A 27,714-nucleotide genomic window follows, 5' to 3' on the forward strand; every position below is an offset into this window, starting at 1 on the left:
CCGCCACCGCCCTCCCCGCGCACGGCCACCCCGACAACGCACTTCCCCAGGACCACCACAGGCACCAGCCAAAACCGAAAACCACAGACAGAAACTCGCTGCCAGCATGCCAGCAGAAAGCCACCAAGCCAAAGACGCCGCACCACATAAAGCCGCCCGCCCGCCAGCACCCCAAGCACAGCGCCCACCCGCACCACCACCAAGCCTCACCAGCCTCCCCACCAGCACCACCCACGCGGCACCCACAGCCCCACCATGCCTGCGCCCGCAACCCCACAGCCCCGCCTGCCGCACGCCGCCCCGACGCTCCTGCTCCTCCTCACGGCTCTCGCCACCGCCCCCGCCTGCCACCACCCGCGCACCCACGACGCCACCTTCCTCTGGCGCAGCCTCCAGTTCCTCCGGGCCATGGCTCCCAGCTCGACACAGACCTGCCACCACCAGCCCGCGCCCTTCCCCTTCCCCGACGCCCTCCTCCACACCAGCCACCCGCAGCAAGCCGCCGCCACCGTCCAACGCATCCTCGACCACCTCTTCGCCATCCTCAGCAGCACCAGCGCCCTCCAACACTGGGACACCCAGGCACACCGGGACCTCCTCAACACCATTCACCGCTACCTACAAGACCTCGAGCGATGCGTGCCAGCCGACGCGACGCTCCCCCAGGGCCTCCGGCTCGACATCGACAAATACTTCAGCCGCTTCCACAACCTCCTCCGCACCCACAACCCCAGCGCCTGCGCCTGGGACCACGTCCGCCTCGAAGCTCGCACCTGCTTCCAACACCTCCGCAACCTCACCCGCACCATGCGCAATTAGCACGACGACCCCCACCAACCCGCACGGCCCCGCGCACCCCCACCACCACTTCTGCACCACCGCCCCATCCCCACCTCTGGCCTCCCGCCTCCCCTCCCCCGGGCCAAGACCCGCTGACGCAACGGCCCTGCGCCCTCAGACCCCACTGACTGCTCCTCTATTTATAACGCCTACTCTATTTATTTTCACAATGTTTTTTATCTATTTATTCACCTATTTATTTGACACCAAATAAAGACCTCTTGCAAAAAGCCTGGCAGCGCCTCTTGTCTCAGAAGCACGGCAACGAGCCTTTGGGCTGGGGGGAAGCCACCGCCACTCCACACCTCCTCCAAGCCCTGCTCCAAACAGGGCTCTGCACATCCCGCGCCCGCTCTTCTCCTTGGCACCTCCCCACGGAGGCGCCTTCCTCAACCTCTTTGCAAAGCCTCTGCCAGGGGGCAGCCATCGGCATCAGAACCAGCTCTTCCGCCCTTGCCTCCTCAGCCTTTTCCGCCTGACACCCCGCTTTACACCCACTCACCAGCAGCTCGGCAGTCCTCGGGACAACGACCACACGGACCTGCTGCAGCGGCTCCACAGGAGGGCCACAAACACCTTCACAGGCTGCAACGCCTCTCCTCTAAGCAAAGCCTCAGAGACTTGGGGCTGCTCAGCCTCCACAAGAGAAGGCTCCGGGGAGACCTCATCGACGCCTTTCAATACTTCAAGGGGGCTTCTGCAAAAGATGGGCACACACCTTGGAACGGCGCCCCTAGCGACAGGACAAGGGGCAATGGTCTTCAACGGCAAGAGGGTACATCCAGACCAGATACAAGGGACACATCCTTTGCCATCGGGCTGCTGAAACACCGCACGGAACAGGTTGCCCACACAGGTGGCACATGCCCCATCCCGGGAAACGGGCAACGTCAGGTTCGACGGGGCTCTCGGCAACCCGATCCACTTGTCTGGATGCCCCTGCTCCTTGCAGGCGGCTTCGACCAGATGACCCTTAAAGGTCCCTCCCAACCCAAGCCGCTGCACGGTTCGACCAAGGAGAGGCACGGCAGACATCCCTTGCGTTAGCCTGACGTCCACCCCTCTTCCCGCTTCCGGCAGTTTTCAACACAACTCTCTCGTTGCGCCCCTGCAAAACACCTTGCAGCACCAACCGTTCTAGGGCACCACGGACAAGGTCCAGCCACGGACCTCCAACGCCAGCCCGCCTCCTGCGGCGACGGCACCTACCTACGCCAAATCATCCTGCACGCGCCAGCACCCCAAGCGCACCACCCACCAACACAACCTTGCCTGATAAGACCATGGCTCCCATCTATTTATTCACATAGCATTACCCTGTGATGTTTTCTCTCCATTTTTGGTCAGTACATGTAAATAACATCAGTAATTATTTGCTCCTGGCCCCTGAGAACTAAACCTCCCCACTAATAGGCATGCTCTGCTGCAGCCCCTGCATGGGCTTGTAGTACATGTACACGGAAAATAGCACTTCTGTGCAGACAGTGAAAAAAATGTTTAGTGAATACATGGAATGTAGACTGATAAATGTTGAGCAGCACTTCTAGAAAATATTTTGCTTTCTGTCAATGTAACAATATGCATTGGGTTTGTGCGGCAAGGTTTTCGTAGTGGGGACGGCTATGGGGGTGGCTTCTGTGAGAAGCTGCTAGAAGCTTCCCCTGTGTCCGACAGAGCCAATGCCAGACAGCTCCAAGATGGACCTGCCACTCGCCAAGGCCGAGTTCATCAGCAACGGTGGTAGCATCTCTGCAGTAACATATTTAAGAAGGGGAGAAAAAAAAAAAACCTGTACTACTGCAGCCAAAGAGAGGAGAGAGAGGCACAGCCCTGCAGACACCAAGGCCAGTGCAGAAGGAGGGGGAGGAGGTGCTCCAGGCAACAGAGCAGAGATTCCCCTGCAGCCCCTGGGGAAGACCATGGTGAGGCAGGCTGTCCCCCTGCAGCCCATGGAGGTCCACGCTGGAGCAGAGATCCACCTGCAGCCCCTGGAGGACCCCACGCCGGAGCAGGGGGATGCCCGAAGGAGGCTGTGACCCCGTGGGAAGCCCGCGCTGGAGCAGGCTCCTGGCAGGACCTGTGGCCCCGTGGAGAGAGGAGCCCAGGCTGGAGCAGGTTTGCTGGCAGGGCTGGTGACCCCGCGGGGGACCCACGCTGGAGCAGTCTGCTCCTGAAGGACTGCGCCCCGTGGAAGGGACCCACGCTGGGGCAGTTCGTGAGGAACTGCAGCCCTGGGAAGGGCTCACGCTGGAGCAGTTTGTGGAGGACTGTCTGCCATGGGAGGGACCCCACGCTGGAGCAGGGGCAGAGTGTGAAGAGTCCTCCCCTGAGAAGGAAGGAGCAGCAGAGACAGCGTGTGACGAACTGACCCCAACCCCCATTCCCGTCCCCTGTGCCGTTCCAGGTGGAGGAAGTGGAGAAATCGGGAGTGAAGTTGAGCCTGGGAAGAAAGGAGGGGTGGGGGGAAGGTGTCTTTAAGATTTGGTTTTATTTCTCATTATTCTACTCTGACTTGATTGGTAATAAATTGACTGTATTTCCCCAAGTAGAGTCTGTTTTGCCCGTGACGGTAATTGGTGAATGATCTCTCCCTGTCCTTATCTCGACCCACAAGGTTTTCGTTATGTTTTCTCTCCCCTGTCCAGCTGAGGAGGGAAGTGACAGAGCAGCTTTGGTGGACACCTGGCATCCAGCCAGGGTCAGCCCACCACACCATGTCTCTCCTGGCCCCAGAATATCAAATATTTTGTTATTTTGCTGCTCTGAAAATAATCCCATTCATTTCAGTTGACAATCATGCCTTCATTGGGTATTCAAAATCTGCATTAATGCGCTCAACTTTTTAATTCAGGATGTGCAGCTCGACAGGGTTTTTTCTGCAACATCTCCATACTCACCTTTGACTATCTGACTCTGTCTGTCTCCAGGCAGACACATGGAAAACCTGGTACTGACTTGGACCTTTAGTTATGGCATTCATTCAGCAATACTTCTTTTCCAGATCACTGCTCACTGCTCCATTTCTGCCTCTACAGATACACTGCATCACTTAATCCTGTGACGTTTCTCAGTCACGTACTACCAAACTTTCTCTATAAGATCCTTACCCTAGTTTTTTGAAAACAATATTCTTTACCGTTCTGCAATGTAGGCTGAGGCTCTTGTGAATCTCTCTGGGAGCTCAGGGTCTCTCACATACCATTTACATTCTGGATCCAGGTAAGGGAGAAAATTTTGTATACTCTCCCTCCTGCAGCTCATCTGCATTTGTTGCCATGATGCATACGGAAAGATCTCCACCTATGAGCACTTCCAAAACCTGTCAGATGCACCGACTGGCTGCCAATTTGTGTACTTCCTGTTCAACCCTACCTCTTGGTAAAAGAAAACACTCACGCTCAGATTTCAACTAGATTTGACAAGATGTCATACTGTTGTTACAACAATTAAAAACTTCTCTGCTCAAAAGCACAGAGCACACTTGCTTCTATTTACAGAATTTGCAGATGGATGAATGCACGACACAACAGTTGCTCTGTATCAGTTTACACCACCTAGAGAAACTGGATACTTAAAAAAACAGAATATAGAACATAAATATAACCTCTTAATCACGATTAAATGAGCCAATTTGTGTTGCACAAATGATAAACACTGAAGATAACTTGTTTAAAATTAAATAAACCAAGCCATTTACTTACCATTGGCAGCCTGGATTGAAGCATCTGGAGATCATCATAACCATAAATCTGCTTAAAGACAGACAAAAATACAACATCATTATAATACTTTTCTCTGACGCTGACCAATTTGGGGCTTTAAACAGAGTTTGACTTAGGCCCAGTCTACTTTAAAGGTGTACAGCTATACATTGCCTTGTGCCATCATGGCACACTGTAGCATTTTAAGGCTAGTAGAGCTAAGCTTACAATGGCTTGTCACTCTGATGTTGTTTCTTGGTGACAGCAGTCCTCTGAGGAAAGTCTGACTGTCCCATCTGCAATACTGTTTTCACAGATGCATCATCCATCAACTTGTGAAAAATCTACAGGGCATTCAGATTTGGGAGTAAGAGCAACAGCCTTCTTTGCTGCAATCATTAACTTCTGAGAACAGCAGGATTTAAGATTTGATGACTAGACCACAAAGCAACCTATGGTACCCCCTCGCATTCAGTGTGATACAGAAAGATGATTAGAATAAAGTTTCTGATTCAAAAAACGGATGATCAAAAATATGTTGATCCCAGTCAGACATCAAAAAGCTATCTGCAATCTTTCAAGGTACGACAGACAGGACCCATGGCACATTTCAACCATTTCTATAGTAAATCTGTACCAGTAACACAAACCTGAATGAGTTTAATTTTACTCAAAGGGCCTTAAACCTGATACCACTGAAAACCATAGCAACATGCATGTTTAGCTTCAACAGCAGCCAAATCAGGTTCGTACCAACAGTTCTGCAGCTTGCTATCAACAGCAACCCCTCCCCCCCCGAATATATTTCATATATTCTTCAGCATTCGGAACAAGGATTCCACATGCAACATGTGCCAACAGAAATGCCTTGGTATAGACAGCAGCAGTCTGGAGGGCCCACTTGCACCAAGGGTTAAGCAATCAAGGACAGGAACAATTAAATTGCTTACTGGGTAGGCAGGCAGAAGTCCTCCAGGTCCAACAATATACTGGTTATGCAACAAGGGCGGTACACCTTGGGGCAGGTTTGGGGGAGCTTTGCCTGTAGAATCAAAATACAGACACTTTAACAAGCCTTTAGAAAAGAAAAGGCTTCGGCATTGAGACAAGATACCTCACAAACCCTGGCGGCTGCACTGTCATAGCTTGTAAAGAGCAGAACTACGCAGAAGAATTTTGTGCTCGTTGATGAAAATGCTCAAAATAGCCTGAAGAGTTTAACCATGCTTCAAGGAAGGGAAAGCACATGTTACTTAAGATTAAAAACAGTTCTATCAGAGAACAGTCTGATTTTGTCATTTACTTTGTCCAAGAGGATTACAAAAATTACAGAAACTTCTCCCGTCCTCAGTCCTCTCCTGAAGGCAAAATTTAGGCATTGTTCTCCACCTAAGAGAGCAAATTCTCTCCTTTCATTTTCTGCTCTGTCAACACATTCCCCCTTATTGCCAGCAATATACTGGAAAGCACTAAATGTTGCCAGCGTACTTTTTGTGGGTGACTTACTGCAGCTGAGAATAGCAAAGAGAAGATGACTGAACAGTTTCAGTCGCCTCCATGAAGCAGTGCTAGGAAGCAGAAGAGTAAAAAAAATGCACTTTCACCAGTCATCAGACATTTCATTTACAAGGTACAGGAATGAGAAATCCTTCTGTAACTAAGCTTGATCTTAATATTTAAATCATTCACTTCCCTCATAGGATTTCCTTTTAGCAGTTCAGGTTGATGAGAGAAGCAAGAGACAACTTAGTGTTGCTTCCACTTCAGTGCAAGAAGCCTCCCCACCTTCTCTCTCTGTGGACTCTTTTTCTGAAGCGGTATTTGCTGTGGAATGACCCAGACATCAGACACTTTTTTCCTTTCTGTAGATGTGGCAGTGGGGATGTGGCATATGATAATGAGGACACTGCAGTATATTTTGATATTGCCAAATAAATTCAAGTCACAGAGAAGACTGAAATTAAAGCTAATGTGAGCTCACAGCCAAGAGCTGATCACAACCTGGAATACAAACTGGGCGAACCTCCTAGTCCAAAACTTCCAAAGTCAGAACTGCTCTGGTGTCCATTTATAAAGCTCTTGGGGGATGGAATGTGCCATATAAATGCCACATAACACCCTAACAAATATTTCAAATACACAAAACCAGACAACTTTATCTTATAAGCCAGCAAATAAAGCGTGCTGAAAATGCTAGTCAAGAGCGTGGATTTCTTAGCATAGTTATGGCTGGTGAGATGCTCAACTGACAGCCCTGCTGACTGAAGTCCTCTGTCTATCCACATGATCTGTTAATATTGCGAACCTGAAGACACTAAGGGAGCTGCCCGTGTGGTAGCAGCTGGTATAGACACACTGGTAACGCTCAGGCCAAGGCTGTTTGTAGTGTTCATACTGCTTGCCATGCTGACAACCGAAGAGGTGGTGCTAGTGGCTGAGGTTGAAGCAGTTGAAAAGGTTGTTGAGGGCTGGAGCGAAGTTGTGTTCTCAACACTAGTGTGCTAGAAAGGAGACAAAAAGAATGAAGATCACAGAGCAAATAAACCACACTGGAAGATGCGGGGGGGGGGGCGCGCAGATCAAAAAACCCCCCAACAATCTTTTAAGAAACAGCAGCACATGCAAAGGATATGCATTACCTACATACCAAGCAAGCAACTAAGTTGCACACTTGTGATTTTTTTAAGTATTTAAAGAAAATTATTATATGAGAGTTAAATTCAAACTGCTATATCATCACAAAATTATACCACAGTAATTCAAATGTCACTCCATTACATTATTTCTGGCCTTTGCTTGTATATTCCTTTAAGCTAGTACTTGTTATGTTAAATAAACTCCTATATTTTTCCAAAAGACAGTATTTGTTTTCAAAATACAGGGCACTGCTATCGTGATTTCCTCAATGAACTTGTGGAATTGAAAAGATTAAAACTGTAGTGCCCCACAACAGAGTCAATGGGGTAAACCCAAATGCAGACCAGATGTATTACAGGAACACATAAGGATAAAGGAGTTCTTGGTTTGAATCCAGCACAATACAGTGTCTTAGCTATAAGCTGATCCTACTTGCAAAACAGTGTCATCAGCACACAGAAGCCAAAACAACTCTGACAACAGAAAAGAAGGACATTTGGATAAGTGTGAATTTTTAAGTTATATATTCAGTAGGGATGGAGCATTACAAACGAAAATACAGGCATAAAGAAAAGCAGTAACCTATCTGCACACCCCAACCGGGGTTGTACAGAAGTACCCCATCACAGAACAAGGCAGCGTCTCTGACTTTCATTTGTGCAACCTCATCTAGAGCACTGTGTTCACTACCACTTCCTTTGTTATCTCAAATGCATTAAACACACAGGTGACAACAATGCCACATGGTAAACTCTAAAATCATCTGTCATGAGGCATTTGTCGTGACATGTATCATTCCATCACCTGCACTTTGCCAGCTAACCCCTCCAGTGGAGACTGCTAACAGTCCACATTTTGGAGCAGTTTCAGACAGCCACTTCTAAAGATTTTTTTATTTTTTTTTTTTAATATATTTGTTACAAGAAATTCTTTCTTTGTTCCATTCTTCCTTGCTGGCAGGAAAGTTTCCTCTGCAGTCGGGTGACTGGCAAGTCTCTGTAATAGCCATTCCTGATCCAGTACAAACCACAAGTGGTAAAGACTTTTTTTACCACTAGAGGGCTGGCAGTCCTTCTTCCCTGAGATAAGGCTCTTATTTCGGTTCTTAGTGTACTGGGACACAATGAACTTTCTAAGAGAGGGTCTTAATCATCAGATAAACTGACTACATGCCAAACATCTGTTGAAATGCAAATAATACTTACTGCATGTGATGCGCTTGAAGACAACACTGAGGCAGGGGAAAGGCTGCTCTGATGATTGGAAAGTGAGCTAGAAAGAAATTGCAAAGAATTAATAAAATTAATTTTTCCTAGAACTATTTTAATATATGTATGTACGTATATCTATATATACACATATATACACAAAAACAGAGTAGGTAGTAGGATATTAGTTAACAAATAAAAATTCTAAGTGTGTATATATACATACACACACACAGTAGGATAGCAGTTAAAGAAAAAATTCTCTGTAGCGGGGTGTGTGTATATATATATACACAAACACATGCATATATATGTGTGTATATATACACACCCCCCTACAGGCATTTTTTCCTTTAATATCCTACTAGCTTTTAATGAAAAAAATTGAAGTACAGAAACAACTATTACTAACAAGAAACATCTAAAACACCATTCATTTGTATGTATCAATTTACTATATTTTTAGAAAAACAGTAGTTGCTTCAGGAATTAATGTAGCAATGACTCCAAGACACAAAGTCCAAAACCAGAAGAAGGTTCACATAACACATGGCTCGTTTCTCATTCTTTCCCTGAGCAACTGCTGTTGCCTGCAATGGGGCACAGGTATTAATTGGGTGAGGCAGCGCTTTGGTTTGACTCACTATGGTATTTCTCACATTTTAACATGCATAACATTATTTCAACCCATTAGAACTGCAGGGTATTTGCCCCATAACTCCATCAAAAGCCCCAATACACTCTCAAAAGACAGGGCTCAAAAAAAGCAGCAAATGAAGAACATCTGTGAAAGCCTAAAAATTAGCCATACTACTACAGAATCTGGCAATTTAATCAAGGCCAGTTCATACCACTACACCCCACTAAAAGCCATTTCCTCTTCGAAAAGATGAACTAGAACTACCAGTTCAGTTTTATACCTACACTGTAAAATATGAAAATAAAGAATCCCCTGCTGAAAAACATCTGCAGGTAACTTCCTTTTAGGAAGCAACTCTGCTTTAGCACCACCTTTTTTCCCTAGCTGACCAGGCCTGTGAACTTTTGGCAGTAACAGTAGCACCAGCATTCATCTGTAATCCAAAGGTGACTGAACTGATTCTTAAACATTTACACTGACAAAAGTTATACCTTACATTCAAGGTAAAGACCGTAACTTAAAGGATAGTATGGAATAAACAGAATGAACACTGAACAAAGGCAAGCAAAACAAAGCCATAAGAAATACGTATGGTTTGGTGCTCAAAAAGCCCATCCTCGTGTGAAATCAGAAGCAGGAGAGATCCTAACCATAACAAATATTTTAGTACTCTCTGTGGAAACAGCCACAAGAAAATACAGCATTTTTCTTAACAAAGCTGCAGGTTAAATTATATGCCCTAATTTAAGGGCAAACAATTCTGGCAGCTCTTTGAGGTATGGGACCAGAATAAATCTTGGCAGTTTCATAGATCAATTTTACTTTGATTCTTTAAAACTGTTCCCCATCTGCAGGAATTACAATGACACCACTTCAGGCAGCATGGAAAGAAATAGTTCAGTCCAACATACAGTTTTAAACCACTCCCTCGCCCGCTCTCCCCAGCTCTTCTAATAAGCCTTAATTCACCATCTGACCTATGGTAGAGACACAGACAAGAGCCGCGAGCACAACCAAGTCAGACATGCTTGGAATTCAGGCATCATCTTTTCACAGGACTTGGTATCTGCCCAACAGCATCAACCCTCCAGCTAAAATCGCTACCAATGTACACAGTTTTTCAACGCACAAATGTGGGGAAACGATGCTTCTAATGTGAATGGAATAATTCTTGTTATTTGGCGTATTTACCATTTTATTCAACAGAAAAAACTGAGCATCAGAAACAGAATCAACAGAAAAAGAGAATCAACCACGTCCTACCTGTGAAACAGGAAAAAAACCCCCCGATGTCCCATCCAATTAGTTTCTTACATTAATAAATACAGTACAAAGGTGAGTATTAAAAACACAACTCAATCAGTATAGCCTCAGGATGTCACCTGCCTGAGGATGAAGCCCAAGCAACAGGCACTGAGAAAATCAGACAGATAATGCAAATGAGCTAAGCTGTGCTGAATGCACTTCTAGGATCACCAATCTGATATTTCAAAGTGTCTTAAGGAAATGTCTTAGAAAGAAAAAGCACACTTTCCCTCTGGAATTATTTCTGGTTTTCAATTTTAAGAAATACAAATATAAATGAAACTACAATATTTCAAAATTAACCAGGAAGCAAACTGTTAAGGAACGATTCCAAACGTATGACACCGAACAAACAGCAGGCAATGTGCACAAAGTAGGAAAAAGAAACTGGGGGAATCAATTTAGCTAATTCAGCTGGCATGATTGAAGCAAGAGCCCCTTGAAACACAAAGCTGTTTATACACCATGAAAACTTGAAGGCAGCAGCTGCTCTATCATTAAGAGGCAGCCCAGAGCTCATACTCTGCAACCAGAAACATCCTGTTGTCTTCTGAATCTCTCTCCTAATTCTAGTTAATGTCAGAAAAGGGGACCCTAGTGTCTGACAGCTCCCATACACAATCGCCTTTATGTTTGCCCTTTCCCCCAAATTGAACCCCTTTCAGTTTATCACATCCTTACTGTACCTGCTTAACTGGGAAAGTGAGCTGCTGGCCAAATCACTGGACTGAGGCAAGCTGGGCAATGTTGCTGCATGCTGCGATGCTGAAGGCAGAAGCGAAGCAGTGGTGGATACCACGCTAGGCAGAGAACCAGCAGAAGGTAGTGAGGGAGAAGGCTCTGTCTTAGGCGCTGGAACTGATGAAGTAGCTGCAACAGGTTAAAAAGAGGCATTCAAAGACAAATCCCAGCATACCTGACATCCCAGCCTGGATTCAGGAACACAGTAACATTCTCACCTTGGTCTACAAAAACCTGACCATTAAGAACCAGCAACACTATCAAGCAATCTGGCTATTAAGGAAAATTCAAATAGCAACAGAACTACCATTTTTTCCCTTTAAGCTCTTCACCTACAATAAATTTATTATTTTCTCTCCTACACGTGTAGTAAACAAGTCTTCTGCACTTCACCTCCCACTAGCTGGATTACTAGCGTTTGCTCTCAAGTCAATGCTCATTTTAAAATTCCTCACATTTGGTTCCGCAAACAAAAGACATCTGCACTTTTCAAGGCACTATACAAATCTACTTTTACCTGCAGCTCTGCTTCTTCATTGCAACCTACACAGCACCTTTGATGATCGAGACTGAGACCGCTGGAGTACAAGGGCACATATAACTTTATCAGTTTGGGGTACTCAGTCAAATGTGTAATGCAGTAGAATAAAGGCAGCTACAATAAAAGACCACAATCGTGCACAACATTAAGCATTTTTAACGGCTAAAGAGTTGTCAAATATTGACTTGCTTTATTTGACCTAGATAACTAAAAGTGTTTAGCTTTAATATTACTTTTTAGGCTACACGGAGTAAAACTTGTTGACCAAAGATGTGCCTTTCCAAAGGATCACTATACTGTAATAAGACACTGAACAACTCTACTGCCCAGCATAACTCCCAGCTGTTTCTACACTTATCTCTTGTCCTGCAAAGATAATATAAAGAATTAGAGGCACTCACCCACCAATAAAAATCAGAGTTGAGCCCTGCCTTCTGCTGGGCCATGCTTACATACCACACCAGAGACCACTACCCAGTAGACCATCACTAACTTGCAATGCATGTGAAGATAGTTTTAGAATGGTCACCAAACAAAAGTCAGATACATGCTTCGAAGTTACACATCACAGTTTGTTCACGTTATTGGTTTGGTTTCCTCGCTAAAGGACCCAAGTCAAGGTGCTGGACTGGGTGCTATGCAAACAGAAATCAAGAGGTCTTGGCCTTGGCAATAAGTATGAGGGTAGCTGACAACAGAGAAGGAAATTCAAGTGACAAACAGAAACATAGTTATGAAGGCAGCAAGTATATCACCTGATACCTCCTGGCAAGATTCATATAAAAATAAGTAAATAACATTTACAACTCTCTGTACATTTAGAGCAGGGTTCCCTTTTTGAAGTAAAAGTAGATGTCCTCAATACAAGGGACAGAATCACCATCTTCATTAAGACCCCCTGACAAGATGCCTGAACACAATGTGCAAGACAACGAAAACCAGGAGATGGTAGGATGGTCAGAATTATAACACATCAGTCATGCTTTGAACTAAGGGTTTAGGAAGCATGAGACCTGGATATTAAAGAACAATGACAGCAAAGATGAGAGATGAACAACTAAGAATATTATCAGCACATACAGAAGGGAAAAGGTCAGTACTTTCAAAAGTTAATAGAGAATTTCAAAATTGTTTGGGTGTATGAAATAGATAGATGGAAGAAGACTGATTCCAGTTAATGTGCTTGAGATACAGAAAAAACCAAAAGTGTTCTCAAAAGAGAACTGGTGTAGAAAAAGAGACTAATAAAGCCATTATAGAGTAATTACAAAAATACTAGGAATTCTCAGATCCTTGTTTTCCACAGCAAAAAGACAAGTCCTGTAGCAAATTTCATAAATTGTTTATTAATTCTGTACATGAGAGTAAGAAAGTTTTCCACTTGAAAAGTTGTCTTTATACATAATAAACTTTTAAGTGGCTCTCTGGACATCTGCACTCCTACTGCCATTTAAATTGAACTTGGCACTAACAAAACACTGTTTACAGGTCTTAATACTCAACTTCTTTCTACTCAGAAGTATAAAAAAAAAAAAAGGCTGCCCCACTAATGACCTACCTGAAGAGATGCTTAAGAGGAAGATAGACCTAAAATTGAAGTGCTGGAATTCCAAAAGATGTTAATTCACACTGCTGCCCTTGAAAACTTCCACAGAGCAGCACATAAAGTTCAGAAGAGTGAATACTATACTATAATTATTTCAACTCCAGGAAGAGGGCTGTAGGGGTGCTACAAGTAAAACACCACATTAGAAACAGGGCAAGATGAGGATAACAGTAAGACCTCTGCCAGAGCCAGTACTGTGTTATTGTTACTCCACTGCAAGGCAGTAAGCTACCCGGCAGAGGGAGCAGGTTAGTCATCCTTATTCCCCACGGGCCTCTAACAAGGCATAAGTAGCACTACACCAAGCGAGAGGTGCATTCAAAGAATGTGACTTTGTTTCATTACAGCTAAATGCTACTTGCAGCTTTCCAATTGAGAACTGCAAGAATTGCTAAAAAATTTTCGTATTAATTTTTCATTTTAATTTTATATTAAACAATTTTTGGCAGCTAAATTCAAAATGAAAAGCAGCAGCAAAGCAGCTTCTCTAATTCTAAGACTGCTTAGGTTTGTAGATTTAATAGGGCTGCTTTCATACTCCAGTTTTAGTCAAGAAGCAAGCAGTGTATCCTTTGCAAGTACAAAATAAACTCAAATGGGTCAGCCAAAAATTAGTCAGGGAGAACAATATAAAACCTTAAACCAGATGTCACTGCTACAGTTGTGCACACAGCAAGTAGTAAGGACAGATCAGAAAGTCCTGTGCACAACCAAGCTTTGTAAACTTACTGTCAAGAGTTGCCTGTGTTCTAACACCGCTGTGCCCGTTCTGCAAACAAAGGAGAAATGAATAAATCATCTTAGAGCTATATTAAATTTTCAGACTGAATCACACATCGAACATGCTTCATGCAAAATTCTATACTCATTCTAAATTGAAAGACAAAAAAAGGCAGAAAATTAACTTTTTACTGCCTTTAACAAAACCACATAATAGTTGTCTCAAGTGCAAGGAGTCCTGAACATACAGAATCCCATACACTGCCCATACTACACCCATCAGCAGGAGACCTTCCCATGTACTGTATATAACATAAACTTCAGGATCACACCAATATGAAAGAAAGAATTGTATTAACATATAGGAAATGGTTGTGCTTTTGATCTAATGCAACTCACAATTTTAACTATCCAAGTTACACAGAGACGCCAATTTTTTTCCATTGAAAGATAAGACTTGAGAAGCACCAGTTGTTTTTTGGATAACGCTGGAGTACAGAAGTGGATAGTCTATGCTTGATCCTCACCAGTACATACGAGCTAGTGCAGAAGACAAGTGTGACTGAGCCATTACATAACAAAGGCCAGAAGTAAATAAACTTACAAACTCTCACAAGTTCCTTAAACATTTAATAAATTAAGTTCTCTTAAAACAAACCTACATTCCATATACAAAGAGAGTAGGTGCTTTTGAATCTCCCAAGAGAGATCCTCTCTGTCCTAGATTAGACCTCTCCCTATGCTTTTTAAAATAAAAGTTGAAACTAATTCCTACTGGTATTTGAATCCAACAAAACAGCAATGCTGGAGGGGCCACAAACAGTTTGGGATCCATTTGCTAGGTGCTATATAAATTTAATAAATAATATACCTTTGGATAAAAACTGCCAAGTTATGGCAAAATACCATGACTAACAGTTACATACAGAGATAGTTCCCTTTCACAAAGCTAAGCTTCAGGGAAGGAAACTCAAGTAGAATCTTAAGTGTTACTAAGAAAAAAGGTCAAACAGCAATTTAAGATGTCAAAACCCATAAAATCAGAGGCTCTTATATTCCAAATACAGTATGGGCAAAAATGGCTACATAGTAGGAAAAGCAAAAACAAACAACAGGGTGGGCTTGGGAATCAAAAATACCACTGGGCTTGGTTAAAAGTATTAACATAGCAGGGTAATACAAGTCTAACACGGATAAGAATATTTCACTTTTTCAAGGTCTTATTTCTGAAATTCACTCACCGTAACTGCGACAGGGGTTGATTCAGACGGAGCCATGGAGCTTTGGTACGCTATCCTACTATGCACAGAAGTCTGGTCATAGGAGGAAGTTGTTGTTACTGGGCTAGTGCTCTGGGATGAGCAGGTCAGACTGGAAGAGGTGATGGCAGAGGTTGTGTAGGTGGACTCCTGTACTGTATTGGATATTGGCAAAGAGGTATTCAAAGGATCACTGGAAAAAGTAAAAATTATTTATCATCTTGGTATGACATCTTAAACACCTTCATGAAAATACCAGCTCCTATACAGTTATCTAGAACTACCTTAAACATGCAGTCAAATCTACATTATTTATACTAGAAAACCTAATAATAAAAAAAAAAAAAAAATACATTTTTGCTTTGCTCCCCAGTAATCACTGCTTCAAAACCATCAGCTGCATGAAACACCATTTGCTTTCCTCCTGTCAGCCCAACCAAAACAAGTTTACACACAAGCACTTTTCAGTCACGTTATTTCTGCCTTCTCAAAGGATAAATTAATGATCGTAATCTCTCTTATGATCCATAAAGTCTGGTATATGATGAGAAACACCCAGTCTCTTTTTACAGTAGAATTCTAACGTTACAGTAGCAGTCAAACAGAATGAACTATGCAAAGAGGAAAAAATACTTTAAAACATGCAGGAATGTTTTACTTTCTAAGCAGCTTAAATAATTTATAGAACTAGAAATGAATGTGAAAGTTCATTTTTACTAGTATTTCTGAACTAACTTCAAGAAGCTTTTTACTGAAGCCAGTTTTTGAATGAATAAGGAAGAAAAAAATGGGTTACTGGTATGTCAGTATTTATCATTGGCTATTTTAGCATTTCAGTAAAAGCTTCTGCATACTGAAAGCCTGGCTTCTTTTCTCATCCCATAGGAGCATCAGATCTGTAACCCGGTGCCATCTACTAACACACATATATGTTACAGGGGTCATCTCTCCTGGATCAAAAGCAGAAAACTTCAGGTTGTGAGGAACAAATACTCAAACAAATTTGAAAATCAGGGCAATTAAACGTGTGAAAGCAATTCTACAAAGGGTGGTTTATTATAAGGTTATTTACATTCATGTCATCTCCAGCTTCACATCAACCCATCCAGGCAGATTCTGATTATCATTAGAAAAGAAATTTCTCCTTTAAGATGCTATCCACACAAAACACTTAGCCTTACAAGTCATCCTATTTCCCCCTCCCATTACATGGTAACTGTGCCTTGATGTTTTTGGCACAGGCTTGACCCCCTAAAGAAGACATGTAAGAACGCACAAGGGGAACTCACACGTACTTTACAGATTTTGAGTACAAGCTATTGTTGGTCGCCTGGCTGGTATTCTCACTGCTTGAAGCTGATCCAAACTCTGGGAGTGCAGGCTCTGATCCAAACTCCAGAGCCCCGAACTGAACATTTAACCCTGTCACATCCGCTGATCCAGGCATCTCCACTGCAGAGGCAGGAATCTTAAAGAAGGAAAAAAAAGCCATAATTCCTCTACAGGCATTGTCTGTATTAAAGATACCAGTAACTGAGACCCTCTCCTCCCTTAACTACAGGCTTCTTCAGTTACTGCCTCAGCCTTCGCTGCTAATGAGATCTGCAACAACCCTCCAGTTTACATCACACAAATTAATTACATTCTTGTAACCTGAACTTAATTCATTGATTCTGTGCCCTGATCTGGAGCTGAAAGAGTAAGCCATACTGTTATACTATATCAAAGTGTCATCTGTGTCCATCCCCCTTCAGCCAACCTTCATCTTGTGGCTACTAAGTCAATCCAAAATTACTCGGCAACAGTCATTTTCCACACAGAGCAATCAGATATGTGATTGGCAAATACATCACCACTGTATTTTGGACCTAAAAACTATCCAGCTTAGAATTTCCCGCTTTATAAAAAGAAATATACCAAGGTCTTTGCTCTCCTTCTCCCTAGCAACTTATATATAGAATAGAAACATAGAATCATTTAGGTTGGAAAAGACCCTTAAGATCATCGAGTCCAACCGTCAACCTATCACTGCCAAGTCCACCACTAAACCATGTCCTCAAGCACCACGTCTACCCTCCTTTTAAATACCTTCAGGGATGGAGATTCAACCACTTCCCTGGGCAGCCTGTTCCAGTGCCTGACTGCCCTTTCAGTGTAGAAGTTTTTCCTAATATCCAACCTAAACCTCCCCTGGCGCAGCTTGAGGCCGTTTCTTCTCATCCTATCACTTGTTACTTGGGAGAAGAGACCGACCCCCACCTTGCTACAGCCTCCTGTCAGGCAGCTGTAGAGAGTGATAAGGTCTCCCCTCAGCCTCCTCTTCTCCAGGCTGAACAATCCCAGCTCCCTCAGCCGCTCCTCACCAGACTTGTGCTCCAGACCCTTCACCAGCTTCATTGCCCCTCTCTGGACACGCTCCAGCACCTCCATGTCCTTCTTGGAGTGAGGGGCCCAACACTGAACACAGGACTCGAGGTGCGGCCTCACCAGTGCCGAGTACAGGGGCACGATCACCTCCCTGGTCCTGCTGGCTGCACTATTCCCAATACAAGCTTTTGTATGTTTTTGCATTTACTAAAGACAAGCCACCACTCAATTACCCACCTTGGATGCTGGAGCTATCCTCCGTTTTGGTGGTTTTATCTGTTTCTGCTGGGTTTGATGGGCCGTCACTGCTTGGTTATCCATAGATATAGTGGGGAGCTGTAACATTTTGCTAACAGCTGTAGAGGTGTCTACTGGTGATGGCTCACGAAGTTTTACCTGGGAGGAGAAGGACTCCAGCCCAGGAGGAGGAACAGGAACTGCCTGCGTTTGCTGCTGCTGTCGCTGGGTCAGCTGGCTCAGAACTGGGGATGGTTCAGGCTGGGATTTAAAGTCTGGTCAGCATTGGGAAAAAGAAATATCAAAATCAAAGCATTAAACTCTGCTCTTCACGCTTCTACTCTTTATGAAAGAATCCAGGTGACGTGACATACTCAACAGCTATGATTTTATAGAGTGTGCAAGTCTCTTTCACACATCACACGAGTTTCACATTGAACATTACCACTGCAATAAGGCCAGCATTTGATATTCTCTACTTTAAATGAACAGCTGCAGGAAGTATTACTTAGCTTTCTTCATAAATATGAAAATAAACCTATCTATACAGTCACATGATATTATCACACATTAGTCCTCAAAAATTGTTATGGATTATTTTAATCAAACACTGCAAGTTTCACCGCAATTAACTGTGCCGATAAAATGTGATTACTTCCAAGGGGTCTGGAGTTGGAATATAGAAGTATTATGAGATAGGATTTCCTGCCCCTACAAAGAAGATTCTCAACACGAATAGGAAGTCATCTACCATCTCAATCTGGCTGGAAGTCAAGAGACGCTGGACACTGACACAGTTTTTTTCCAAGTCTTCTCCTTTTGCTGAAAGTGAGGCCGTGGATCAGAGCACTGGTCAACAACCCTAACAGATCCACAGCATTTGCAATGTGAAGGTTTTTTCATTTAGCTGGTAAAGTGCATTAGAAAGCAACTTAAAACGTACGTAAACATTTTTTCAGAATTGCTGCATGTTAAAGATTATAACTACTACCAAATTTGCTGCTTATCTATCTGGAAACATACACATCCACATTAGATAGATACAAGAGCTACCACTCTTCACAGTGAGAATACTGCCTGGAGCTGCACTGCAAAAACCAAGCTTGTGTCATTTTCACTGTTTCTACTAATTTTATTCAATTAAATGAAAAATCCATAGAATTATGAATAGACAAAATAGGTAGAGTGTATCATTCTCAGCACAGTAGGGAAAGAACACTGAGAAGTGATGCACATTGTGAAGAAATTATACAGTGCTCATTCAAAACTCATGTAATCATTAGAAGAGGAAAAATTAGGGAAAAAAAAAGACAAAATATGGTACAACCTTGTAGTCAGCTAGGAGCAGCATGGACACAATGAAAATAAGTATTTTCCAGGATTTGTTGAGAAACAAAGTCACATCAAATTTCCACTTAAATATTCAAGCACATAAAATCAAAGATGTCATTACATGAAAGCTCAACAACTTCTAAAGATGCAATGACATTTATGGATAGGCTTAAGCCGATCAAAACTTACTTTGTGATATACTCATAATGTCTATTACCAGCAAGTAAGTGTAACTCTTACAATGTTGTAACCAATTGTATTATTAGGATTACATTTTTTTGAAAAAGTCTTTCATTAAGCCCATTTTAAACTGTCATTGACATTAAGAAATCTTACAGGCTAATAGGGAGAAAAAGAGAGAGAAAGCTATGTCAAAGCACTTACCAAACTGACTAAGGACTGAGGACTGAGTAATGGGTGGCTTTAGATCCCAGGATGATGCGGTAGTTGTGGTAGTAGTGGCAGAGCTACTACTGTTTTGTTGAGAGGTAAACTGACCCAATCCTGGAGATTTCAACTGGTCCAAGATTTGGGATCCAGTAGAGTTTGCCAATTTAGAGGATCCAAGTTCTCCAAAGCCAGAACAAAGAACTGCAGACTACCAAAAGACGAAAAAGAAGAGGGGAAGGAACGGAGTTAAGTATTTCATAAATAATTTGAACATAACCATAGGGTCAACGCCTACAGCTGCTACTTGGCAGCAACTAAAACCTCTTCAGCCCTAGACTATTAACAAATGACCAATAAAAAAATTCAGCAGCTGAAGCATATGGCCAGATCCTCTCTGGTTATCACTGACACAACTTCCACCACTGTGACCGCAACAATACTGATTTACTTGAATCCATGCATCTCAAAATAGCATATATTTACTAACAATTGAACTGATTTTCAGAGAATAAATATAAATGCTCGATTTCAAGCCTTTACAATTGACTCAGCAACAGGCAGGTTTCCACAAAAAGCAGTCAGGTATGTGCTTGGAAATAACACATCATAGTTTTCTGGCACAGACCTCTTCACTACAAACAAATTATTTCATCCTAAATCAGCATGCAGTAAAAGCATCTGCTCTCTACTCAAAAATTAATACAAGTACTTCATGTAAACTGAGAAACAACTATCAGCAAAACCAGAAAAAAAGTAATCTTTTTCTGTGTTTGTGTGTGAATTCCATTCCTTCAACATTTGCAACCTGAATTTTACAAATACTGAAACATCTCATGAAATGACCAGTACTGGAAAAGTTGTTTAACCTGAAACATCTACTCATGAACAATATTTGGAAAGCATAAGATAATTTTACCAGACTTTGAGGAGAATAAGAGTTTACAGCACTGGAGCTGCCAGTTCCCGATGCCATCTGGGTGCTGTGCTGAGAATTTGTGAAGACTAGGGCTTGGCCAAAGGTCTGCTGCTGCGGAGCCTCAAATGAGTTGCCTTCTGCCTCTTGGGTAGAAGTCACAGGTTTTTGAAGCAGTGTGACCAAATCAATGCTGTAAGAAAAAGCAAAGTTTGGCTGGAATAAACATGATTATTAGGCTGCGTTGAAACTGAAGAAAGCACTGACAATACTAAAGCTGCTGTATCAGCAACAGAATTATTACTGATTAACAGTCTTCTCAAATATTTCTCGTCTGCCATACAAAAAGGGGTAGAACAGAGGTTTTTGCCAGAAAGTAATATTCTGCTAGCCAAAATCTTCCACTACAGTTAGAATATAAATTATCTTTGCACTCTTTTCAAACATTATCAGATTTATAATATCATGCATCACATAAATAACCTATATGATTAATATAACCAAGTAACCGGAGACAAGCCATAAAAGATACATTATGTTTAAGTGGATCCTGCCTGCAAGCGCATTATATATATTGATAGGATTATCAATTCTCTGTATATCATGCTATATCTTTAAAAAGAGCAAGGGATCAAAGTTCTACCTCTGTATAGGGTGGATATGAGGACAGTACAGAATAAAGCCACACATGCAGTGATTGAATGAACATGCAATGACATGGAAGTCACAAGAGCAGCAGAAATAAAAGCTAAATTTCTCAGACAGTAGGCACATATCCAAAATTACTCTACTACACATACCTGAGCAGGATGAGAAACATGAATTTTCTTATATTTACCACAGCTTACTAACCCCTACCACATGTGTAGCACGGCTTACTAATTCCCTACCACATGTAAGGGCATGGTAAGTCTGGAGTACAGCAGTACAGCTGTATGAGGATGTTTGGGACTATTAGGCTATCCAGTTTTCAGATCTGATGGTATCCAACTACCAAAGCATTCATCACACGACTTTAACCTGCTTTCCTGGAACCTGAGGCTATGCAGGCAAGTGATTCCATAACATCGTCAGGCAGGCATTTGGTGAAGACAAAGGCAGGCAAAGGAAGGCAGCAACTGCATAATATTTGGTTCTCTATCTGAACTCTGTATCATCAGTTAAGGCAAGTTAATTGTGATGCTTACCAGGAAATTCTTCTTCTTGCCTACGCAGGCTTTTCTGTTAACACATTTGTCAAAGCACTACGTTCTGAATACTTTCTGCATCTACAGAGGCAGGCTTTCCATTTTCTGGACAGCAAAGCCAGAGCTTCCTTTTCAACAGCAGAAAACTTTTCTTCCCAGCTACTTTTGTTCCTGTCTATAAGCAGTCTTTGTGCAGAAGACAGGGTCTTCTCAGTATTAGGCTTGTGGATTTGGCAACTTTGGCTCCGCTTCCGTAGTCAATAATAGGTAATGCAGGAACCCATAAAACCAATGGTTTGCAAGCAAGGCTTTCACAATTTTGAAATTAGCCTGACCAACCTCTGACCACGGCTGCCCTGTGTTTTATTCAACATTTTACACACGCAAGCTAACATTGCTTCACCAAGCAGAAGGTTTTTAAGGTATAGAGAAAACATGGAAGAAGAGCTTACCTTTGCCCAGGAGTTACATGATTCTCAGCTGGAACAGAGGAAGCAGTAAAGACTTTTGTTTCAGAAAGCTGAAAAAGAGAGGCAGAAGAGGAGGCATTTTAATCATACACATGCTCATACTTCACTGGGCGACATCTGCAGAAATTCCATCTTAGTCATGCACCTTCAAGACAAAAGTAAAGTCAAACTACCATTACTACCAGTTATGCTGCAGGTCCACTTAAAAAGACAAAAACACATAGTCAAACTTCAGCAAAGTCTTCTCCACCGAGTCAACTACTAATTTAATTCAAGTGTTAGGAAATTTGATCTACCGAACCCACACAATGGTATACCAATGTAACTCCATCAGTTTGGGCAATAGTTGAAACTGAAAAATATACCAGTAGAAAGTAATTAACGTGACAGCTGGTATATCATCAGTGTAAAGAGACGTTGTGCAGACGTAATTTAGGACTCCATAGAGCAGCTCTGATAAATCCTGCTGCAGGAGTCTAACACATCACACTGTTGCCACTCATTTCATGTATCCCTGTGTTTTACATTTCAGCTCACACACCAGTAGAGGCAGGTTTGCACTCAGGTATGTACAGTGAACTACCATTCGTGCTTCCTTCTTGGCATTTCTGCTAGGGGTGGCAACAACATCTTAAACTGACTGCTCTGCGAGCATGAGTTTGGAAACAATAATAAAGGGAGAACCATGTAATTGCTTATATTAGTACAACCAGTCAGACCATCCACAGCAGAAAACTGTATAGCTTTCACCATGCTACTACAATAAAAATAGATACTTGCACAGGTAGGTGGGAAGGGGGAGCTGGTTGGTTGGGGTTTTGAGGGGGAAAGGGATGTTGTGGTTTAACCCTAGGCAGCAACCAAGCACCACATAGTCGCTCGCTCACCCTCCTCCCCACCAGTGAGATGGGAGAGAGAATCAGAAGGGCAAAAGTAAGAAACCTCATGGGTTGAGATAAGAACAGTTTAATAACTGAAATAAATAATAACATTATTGTTGTTGTTGTTGTTGTTGTTGTTGTTGTTATTATTATTATTATTATTATTATTATTAAAGGAAAACAAAAAGAAGAGGAACAAAACTGAGGAAAAACAAGTGATGCAACCGCTCACCATCCACCGCCCAGCCTGTCCCTGAGCAGCGATCGCTGCTCACTGGCCAGCTCCCCCAGTTTATATACTGGGCATGACTCTATGCAGTATGGAATAGCCCCTTGGCCAGTCTGGGTCAGCTGTCCTGGCTGTGCCCCCTCCCAGCTTCTTGTGCACCTGGCAGAGCAGGGGAAGCTGAAAAGTCCTTGACTGGTGTAAGCGCTATTTAGCAACAACTAAAACATCCGTGTGTTATCAACATTATTCTCATCCTAAATCCAAAACACAGCAGCACTATACCAGCTACTAGGAAGAAAATTAACTCTATCCCAGCCGAAAGCAGGATAGGTAGTGATTTTGGTTTGTAGGGGGGGTTGGTTGGTTGCTGGTTTTTTTTTTTTTTAATAGCTTTTCTTTTTAAAAAATAGTAGTTAAACAGCTACAACTGTAGCTTCCCTTGGGAGGCAGTCCTGACGGGCAAAGGAGTCCAGGAAGGCTGGATGTATTCAAGAAGGAAGTCTCAAAGGCGCAGGAGCAGGCCATCCCCATGTGCCATAAGTTGAGCAGGTGGGGGAGAAGACTGGCCTGGCTGAACAGAGAGCTTTGGCTGGAACTCAGGACAAAAAGGTGAGCTTACCACCTTTGGAAGAAGGGGCAGGCGACTCAGGGGGATTACAAGGATGTTGTGAGGTTATGCAGGGAGAAGATCTGAAAGGCGAAGGCCCAGCTGGAAGTTAAACTGGCCACCGCCATTAAAGACAACAAAAAAAGTTTTTATAAATATATCAGTGACAAAAAGAGGGCCAGGGAGAATCTCCCTCCTTTGTTGGATGCCACAAACGATGAGGAGAAGGCAGAGGTACTTAATGCCTTCTTTGTCTCAGTCTTTAATAGCCAAGCTAGTCATCCTCAGGTTTTTCAGGCCCCTGAGCTGGGAGATGGAGATAGGACGCAGAGTGAAGTCCCAGTTGTTGAAGAGGTGGCAGTCACCGACCTTCTCCTCCACCTGGATGCCCACAAGTCCATGGGGCCCGATGGGATCCAGCCGAGGATACTGACGGAGCTGGCAGAGGAGCCGGCCAAGCCACTCTCCATCATTTATCAGCAGTCCTGGTCAACTGGGGAGGTCCCAGATGACTGCAAGTTAGCAAATGTGATGCCCCTCTACAAGAAGGGTCAGAAGGAGGATCCGGGGAACTACAGGCCTGTCAGCCTGACCTCAGTGCTGGGAAAGGTCATGGAGCAGATCATCTTGAGTGCCATCACGCGGCACCTATGGGACAAAAAGGGAATCAGACCCAGCCAGCATGGGTTTATGAAAGGCAGGTCCTGCTTCACTAACCTGGTCTCCTTCTATGACAAGGTGACCCACTTGGTGGATGAGGGGAAAGCTGTGGATGTTGTCTACCTGTCTACCTTACTAAATAAGGCCATTGACACTGTCTCCCACAGCATTCTCCTGGAGAAGCTGCCTGCTCACAGCTTGGATAAGTGCACTCTGTGCTGGGTTAAAAACTGGCTGGACAGCCGAGCCCAGAGAGTGGTGGTGAATGGAGTCAAATCCAGTTGGTGGCCGGTCACAAGTGGTGTTCCCCAGGGCTCAGTGTTGGGGCCGGTCCTGTTCAACATCTTCACTGATGATCTGGATGAGGGGATCGAGTGCACCCTCAGTAAGTTTGCAGATGACACCAAGTTGGGTCGAAGTGCTGATCTGCTGGAGGGTAGGAAGGCCCTACAGAGAGACATGGACAGGCTGGATCGTTGGGCCGGGGCCAACTGTATGAGGTTCAACAAGGCTCAGTGCCGGGTCCTGCACTTGGGTCACAACAACCCCAGGCAACGCTACAGGTGTGGGGAGGAGTGGCTGGAGAGCTGCCTGGCGGAAAAGGACCTGGGGGTGTTGGTTGACAGACGGCTGAACATGAGCCAGCAGTGTGCTCAGGTGGCCAAGAGGGCCAATAGCATCCTGGCTTGTATCAGGAGCAGTGTGACCAGCAGGACCAGGGAGGTGATCGTGCCCCTGTACTGGGCACTGGTGAGGCCGCACCTCGAGTCCTGTGTTCAGTGTTGGGCCCCTCACTCCAAGAAGGACATCGAGGTGCTGGAGCGTGTCCAGAGAAGGGCAACGAAGCTGGTGAAGGGTCTGGAGCACAAGTCTGGTGAGGAGCGGCTGAGGGAGCTGGGATTGTTCAGCCTGGAGAAGAGGAGGCTGAGGGGAGACCTTATCACTCTCTACAGCTGCCTGACAGGAGGCTGTAGCGAGGTGGGGGTCGGTCTCTTCTCCCAAGTAACAAGTGATAGGACGAGAAGAAACGGCCTCAAGCTGCGCCAGGGGAGGTTTAGGTTGGATATTAGGAAAAACTTCTTCACCGAAAGGGCAGTCAGGCACTGGAACAGGCTGCCCAGGGAAGTGGTTGAATCTCCATCCCTGAAGGTATTTAAAAGGAGGGTAGACGTGGTGCTTGAGGACATGGTTTAGTGGTAGACTTGGCAGTGCTAGGTTAACAGTTGGACTCGATGATCTTAAGGGTCTTTTCCAACCTTAATGATTCTATGATTCTATAACTTCCTAGGGCTAATTCATTTCTATTGACAGGAATACTTGCAAATCAGAATAGCTTTAAGCCAGTACAGGTTAGGTTTAACAAGATAAAGACATGCATGTATAATGGTTATATTTTAAATTAAATTTGCACAAAATCACCCTTAACTATTTTGGTGTAGCTTTGTATTTAATTAAAGAATAACCGACCTATTCAAACACTTGCAAAGAATCCCTTTAGAATGTGACATTTGAATACAGCTCTTTCAGGAAATTATGCATTTTTAATTACATACATCGCTAGCAGCCCAGTTTAAAGGACAACACGGACATGTGCCAATTTCATGTGCCATACCGCAGGCAGCTCTACTGAAAGCATGTATATCCCTGAACACGGTTGTCTGATTGGGATTCTCCTAGAAAACACTGTTGAGTTAAGCAGGACACAGAAGGGCTGACTGGGAGCCATCACTTACCACTCAGAGGCAAAGTTCAAAAGTTTCATGTACTTCCTAGCACTCACTTATGTGCAACACATTGCGTCATGAAAAAATGAGGACCACCACAGTTCCTCCCTCCATTTCCTTCCCTTCCCTTGCTGCCAATACAACATACTTTAATCAGATCTTTCTGGAACACAACTCTGTCCTGTGCATAATGCTGCCAGTCTGCAACTCTATGTACTGACCAAAACAAAGAAAGAAGATTCAGCTCAAACATATTTCCAATTAAAAAGGCTGTTTCTCTATTGTTCACCCCTTTCCCCACTGTACGTGTTCTTCTAGAACAACATGTACTGTACTTTTTGTAGTGCTGTGAGACTCCTGCATTACATGGCACAAGGAGGTCAGCTAATGGCATGAGCAGCAGCCTACAGTCTGCAAGTCCTTGGTTAAATATTAAATTCTTTTTAATGTCAACAGTTTCTTACATTCACATAACCGAGGATAAGACTAACTGTGGCCAAAACACTGATGAATCCTGAAAACTAAGCAAATCGAGGAGCCTGAGGACGTTTGTGACAACGCAAAAGCATGCTTGACGTATGAGAGAGGACATGTTCTCTTCAGGTGAACCAGCATGCAAAACAAGAGTCTCCAGCTACCAGCTCGGCTACCCTACACCCTGTGGCAAACTCACTGCCACAAGCTCCAATCAAGCTTCTAATTCAGAAGTCTGCTGAGATTATGGCATTTGTCAAAACACATACTTCGTGCAGCAGCAGCTGAGAAGTTTTATTATGCAGATGTATTTAGTATTTCTTAGAAGCAGCATTATCAGCCCCTAAACAAGTTATTTACGCTCACCGTACACTACTCTCGAAAATCTTTCACTGAAGCTCTGGCATTTTCCCAGAACTGAATGAAAGGTCACGAACCATTTGTAAACGTTGGCCTCATAAGGGTATTTCCTCCATCTGCAGTGAAATGCCTGTGCTTTTCAGCTCCTGTTCCTAAGATAAAAATCATTCTCCAATCACCAAACAGACAATACATTTCACAACTAGCTACCAGCTCCTATTGGCCGGTTGACAGGTGACAACAGGAAAATATACTCCAGCATCCTCATAAAAACTCAACATCAACAAATCAGAAATAACAAAGCCTTATTATTGTTCTGATATGATGCACTGAATTTAAAGAAAAATAAAATAAGTTTTCATGCTGCTTCCTGGTAAAGGCAACACTCCCACTAAAATACACTTTTTTCCTTTCCTTTTTTTTTTTAAAGTGTTGCTATTGTTTCAAATAAAAACTACGACTGCCAATATTGTACAGAAAATGTTTGCCTTCATCCACTTTCCAGCAATTTGTGTGTATTCTATTTCTCCTCTTCTAATAGTTTCTATAGTTACGATTTATTTTCTTTACCTAGGAGAATAAGATCACAATTTTAACAGGAAAACCCAGAGCCTTCTACAGTACCTCAACATCTGTCTGTCTGGTCCTTCATTGTCCATGCCCTGAATATCCCTTTAACAAAATA

At 43.4% G+C, this 27,714-nt stretch overlaps 1 protein-coding gene across 16 annotated transcripts in view; it reads right to left on the reverse strand.

The window, feature by feature from the left end:
- Positions 1–1,328: 1,328 nt before the first annotated feature.
- The window catches only part of LOC309603012 (ubiquitin-associated protein 2-like), an 80,258-nt gene continuing 53,872 nt past the window's right edge, over positions 1,329–27,714 (reverse strand). For 4 of the 16 annotated variants that reach the window (XM_082337288.1, XM_082337297.1, XM_082337298.1 and 1 more), the window contains exons 11-23: positions 22,077–22,144; positions 20,441–20,630; positions 19,519–19,732; positions 17,803–18,077; positions 16,488–16,666; positions 15,181–15,391; positions 13,949–13,988; positions 11,018–11,201; positions 8,384–8,450; positions 6,847–7,042; positions 5,492–5,583; positions 4,542–4,592; positions 2,914–3,280 (exon numbers count right to left, since the gene is read on the reverse strand). In XM_082337288.1, the coding sequence (XP_082193414.1) occupies positions 3,083–3,280; positions 4,542–4,592; positions 5,492–5,583; positions 6,847–7,042; positions 8,384–8,450; positions 11,018–11,201; positions 13,949–13,988; positions 15,181–15,391; positions 16,488–16,666; positions 17,803–18,077; positions 19,519–19,732; positions 20,441–20,630; positions 22,077–22,144 (1,965 nt within the window). In that variant the 3' untranslated portion in view covers positions 2,914–3,082. Of the gene's footprint in view, positions 1,538–2,909; positions 3,281–4,541; positions 4,593–5,491; positions 5,584–6,846; positions 7,043–8,383; positions 8,451–11,017; positions 11,202–13,948; positions 13,989–15,180; positions 15,392–16,487; positions 16,667–17,802; positions 18,078–19,518; positions 19,733–20,440; positions 20,631–22,076; positions 22,145–27,714 lie in introns of those variants that run through there. The other 12 variants (XM_082337299.1, XM_082337294.1, XM_082337291.1 and 9 more) reach the window with 9 other exon arrangements.

This window comes from Platalea leucorodia (assembly GCF_965183815.1).
Source record: "Platalea leucorodia genome assembly, chromosome: Z".
Classification (NCBI taxonomy): domain Eukaryota; kingdom Metazoa; phylum Chordata; class Aves; order Pelecaniformes; family Threskiornithidae; genus Platalea; species Platalea leucorodia.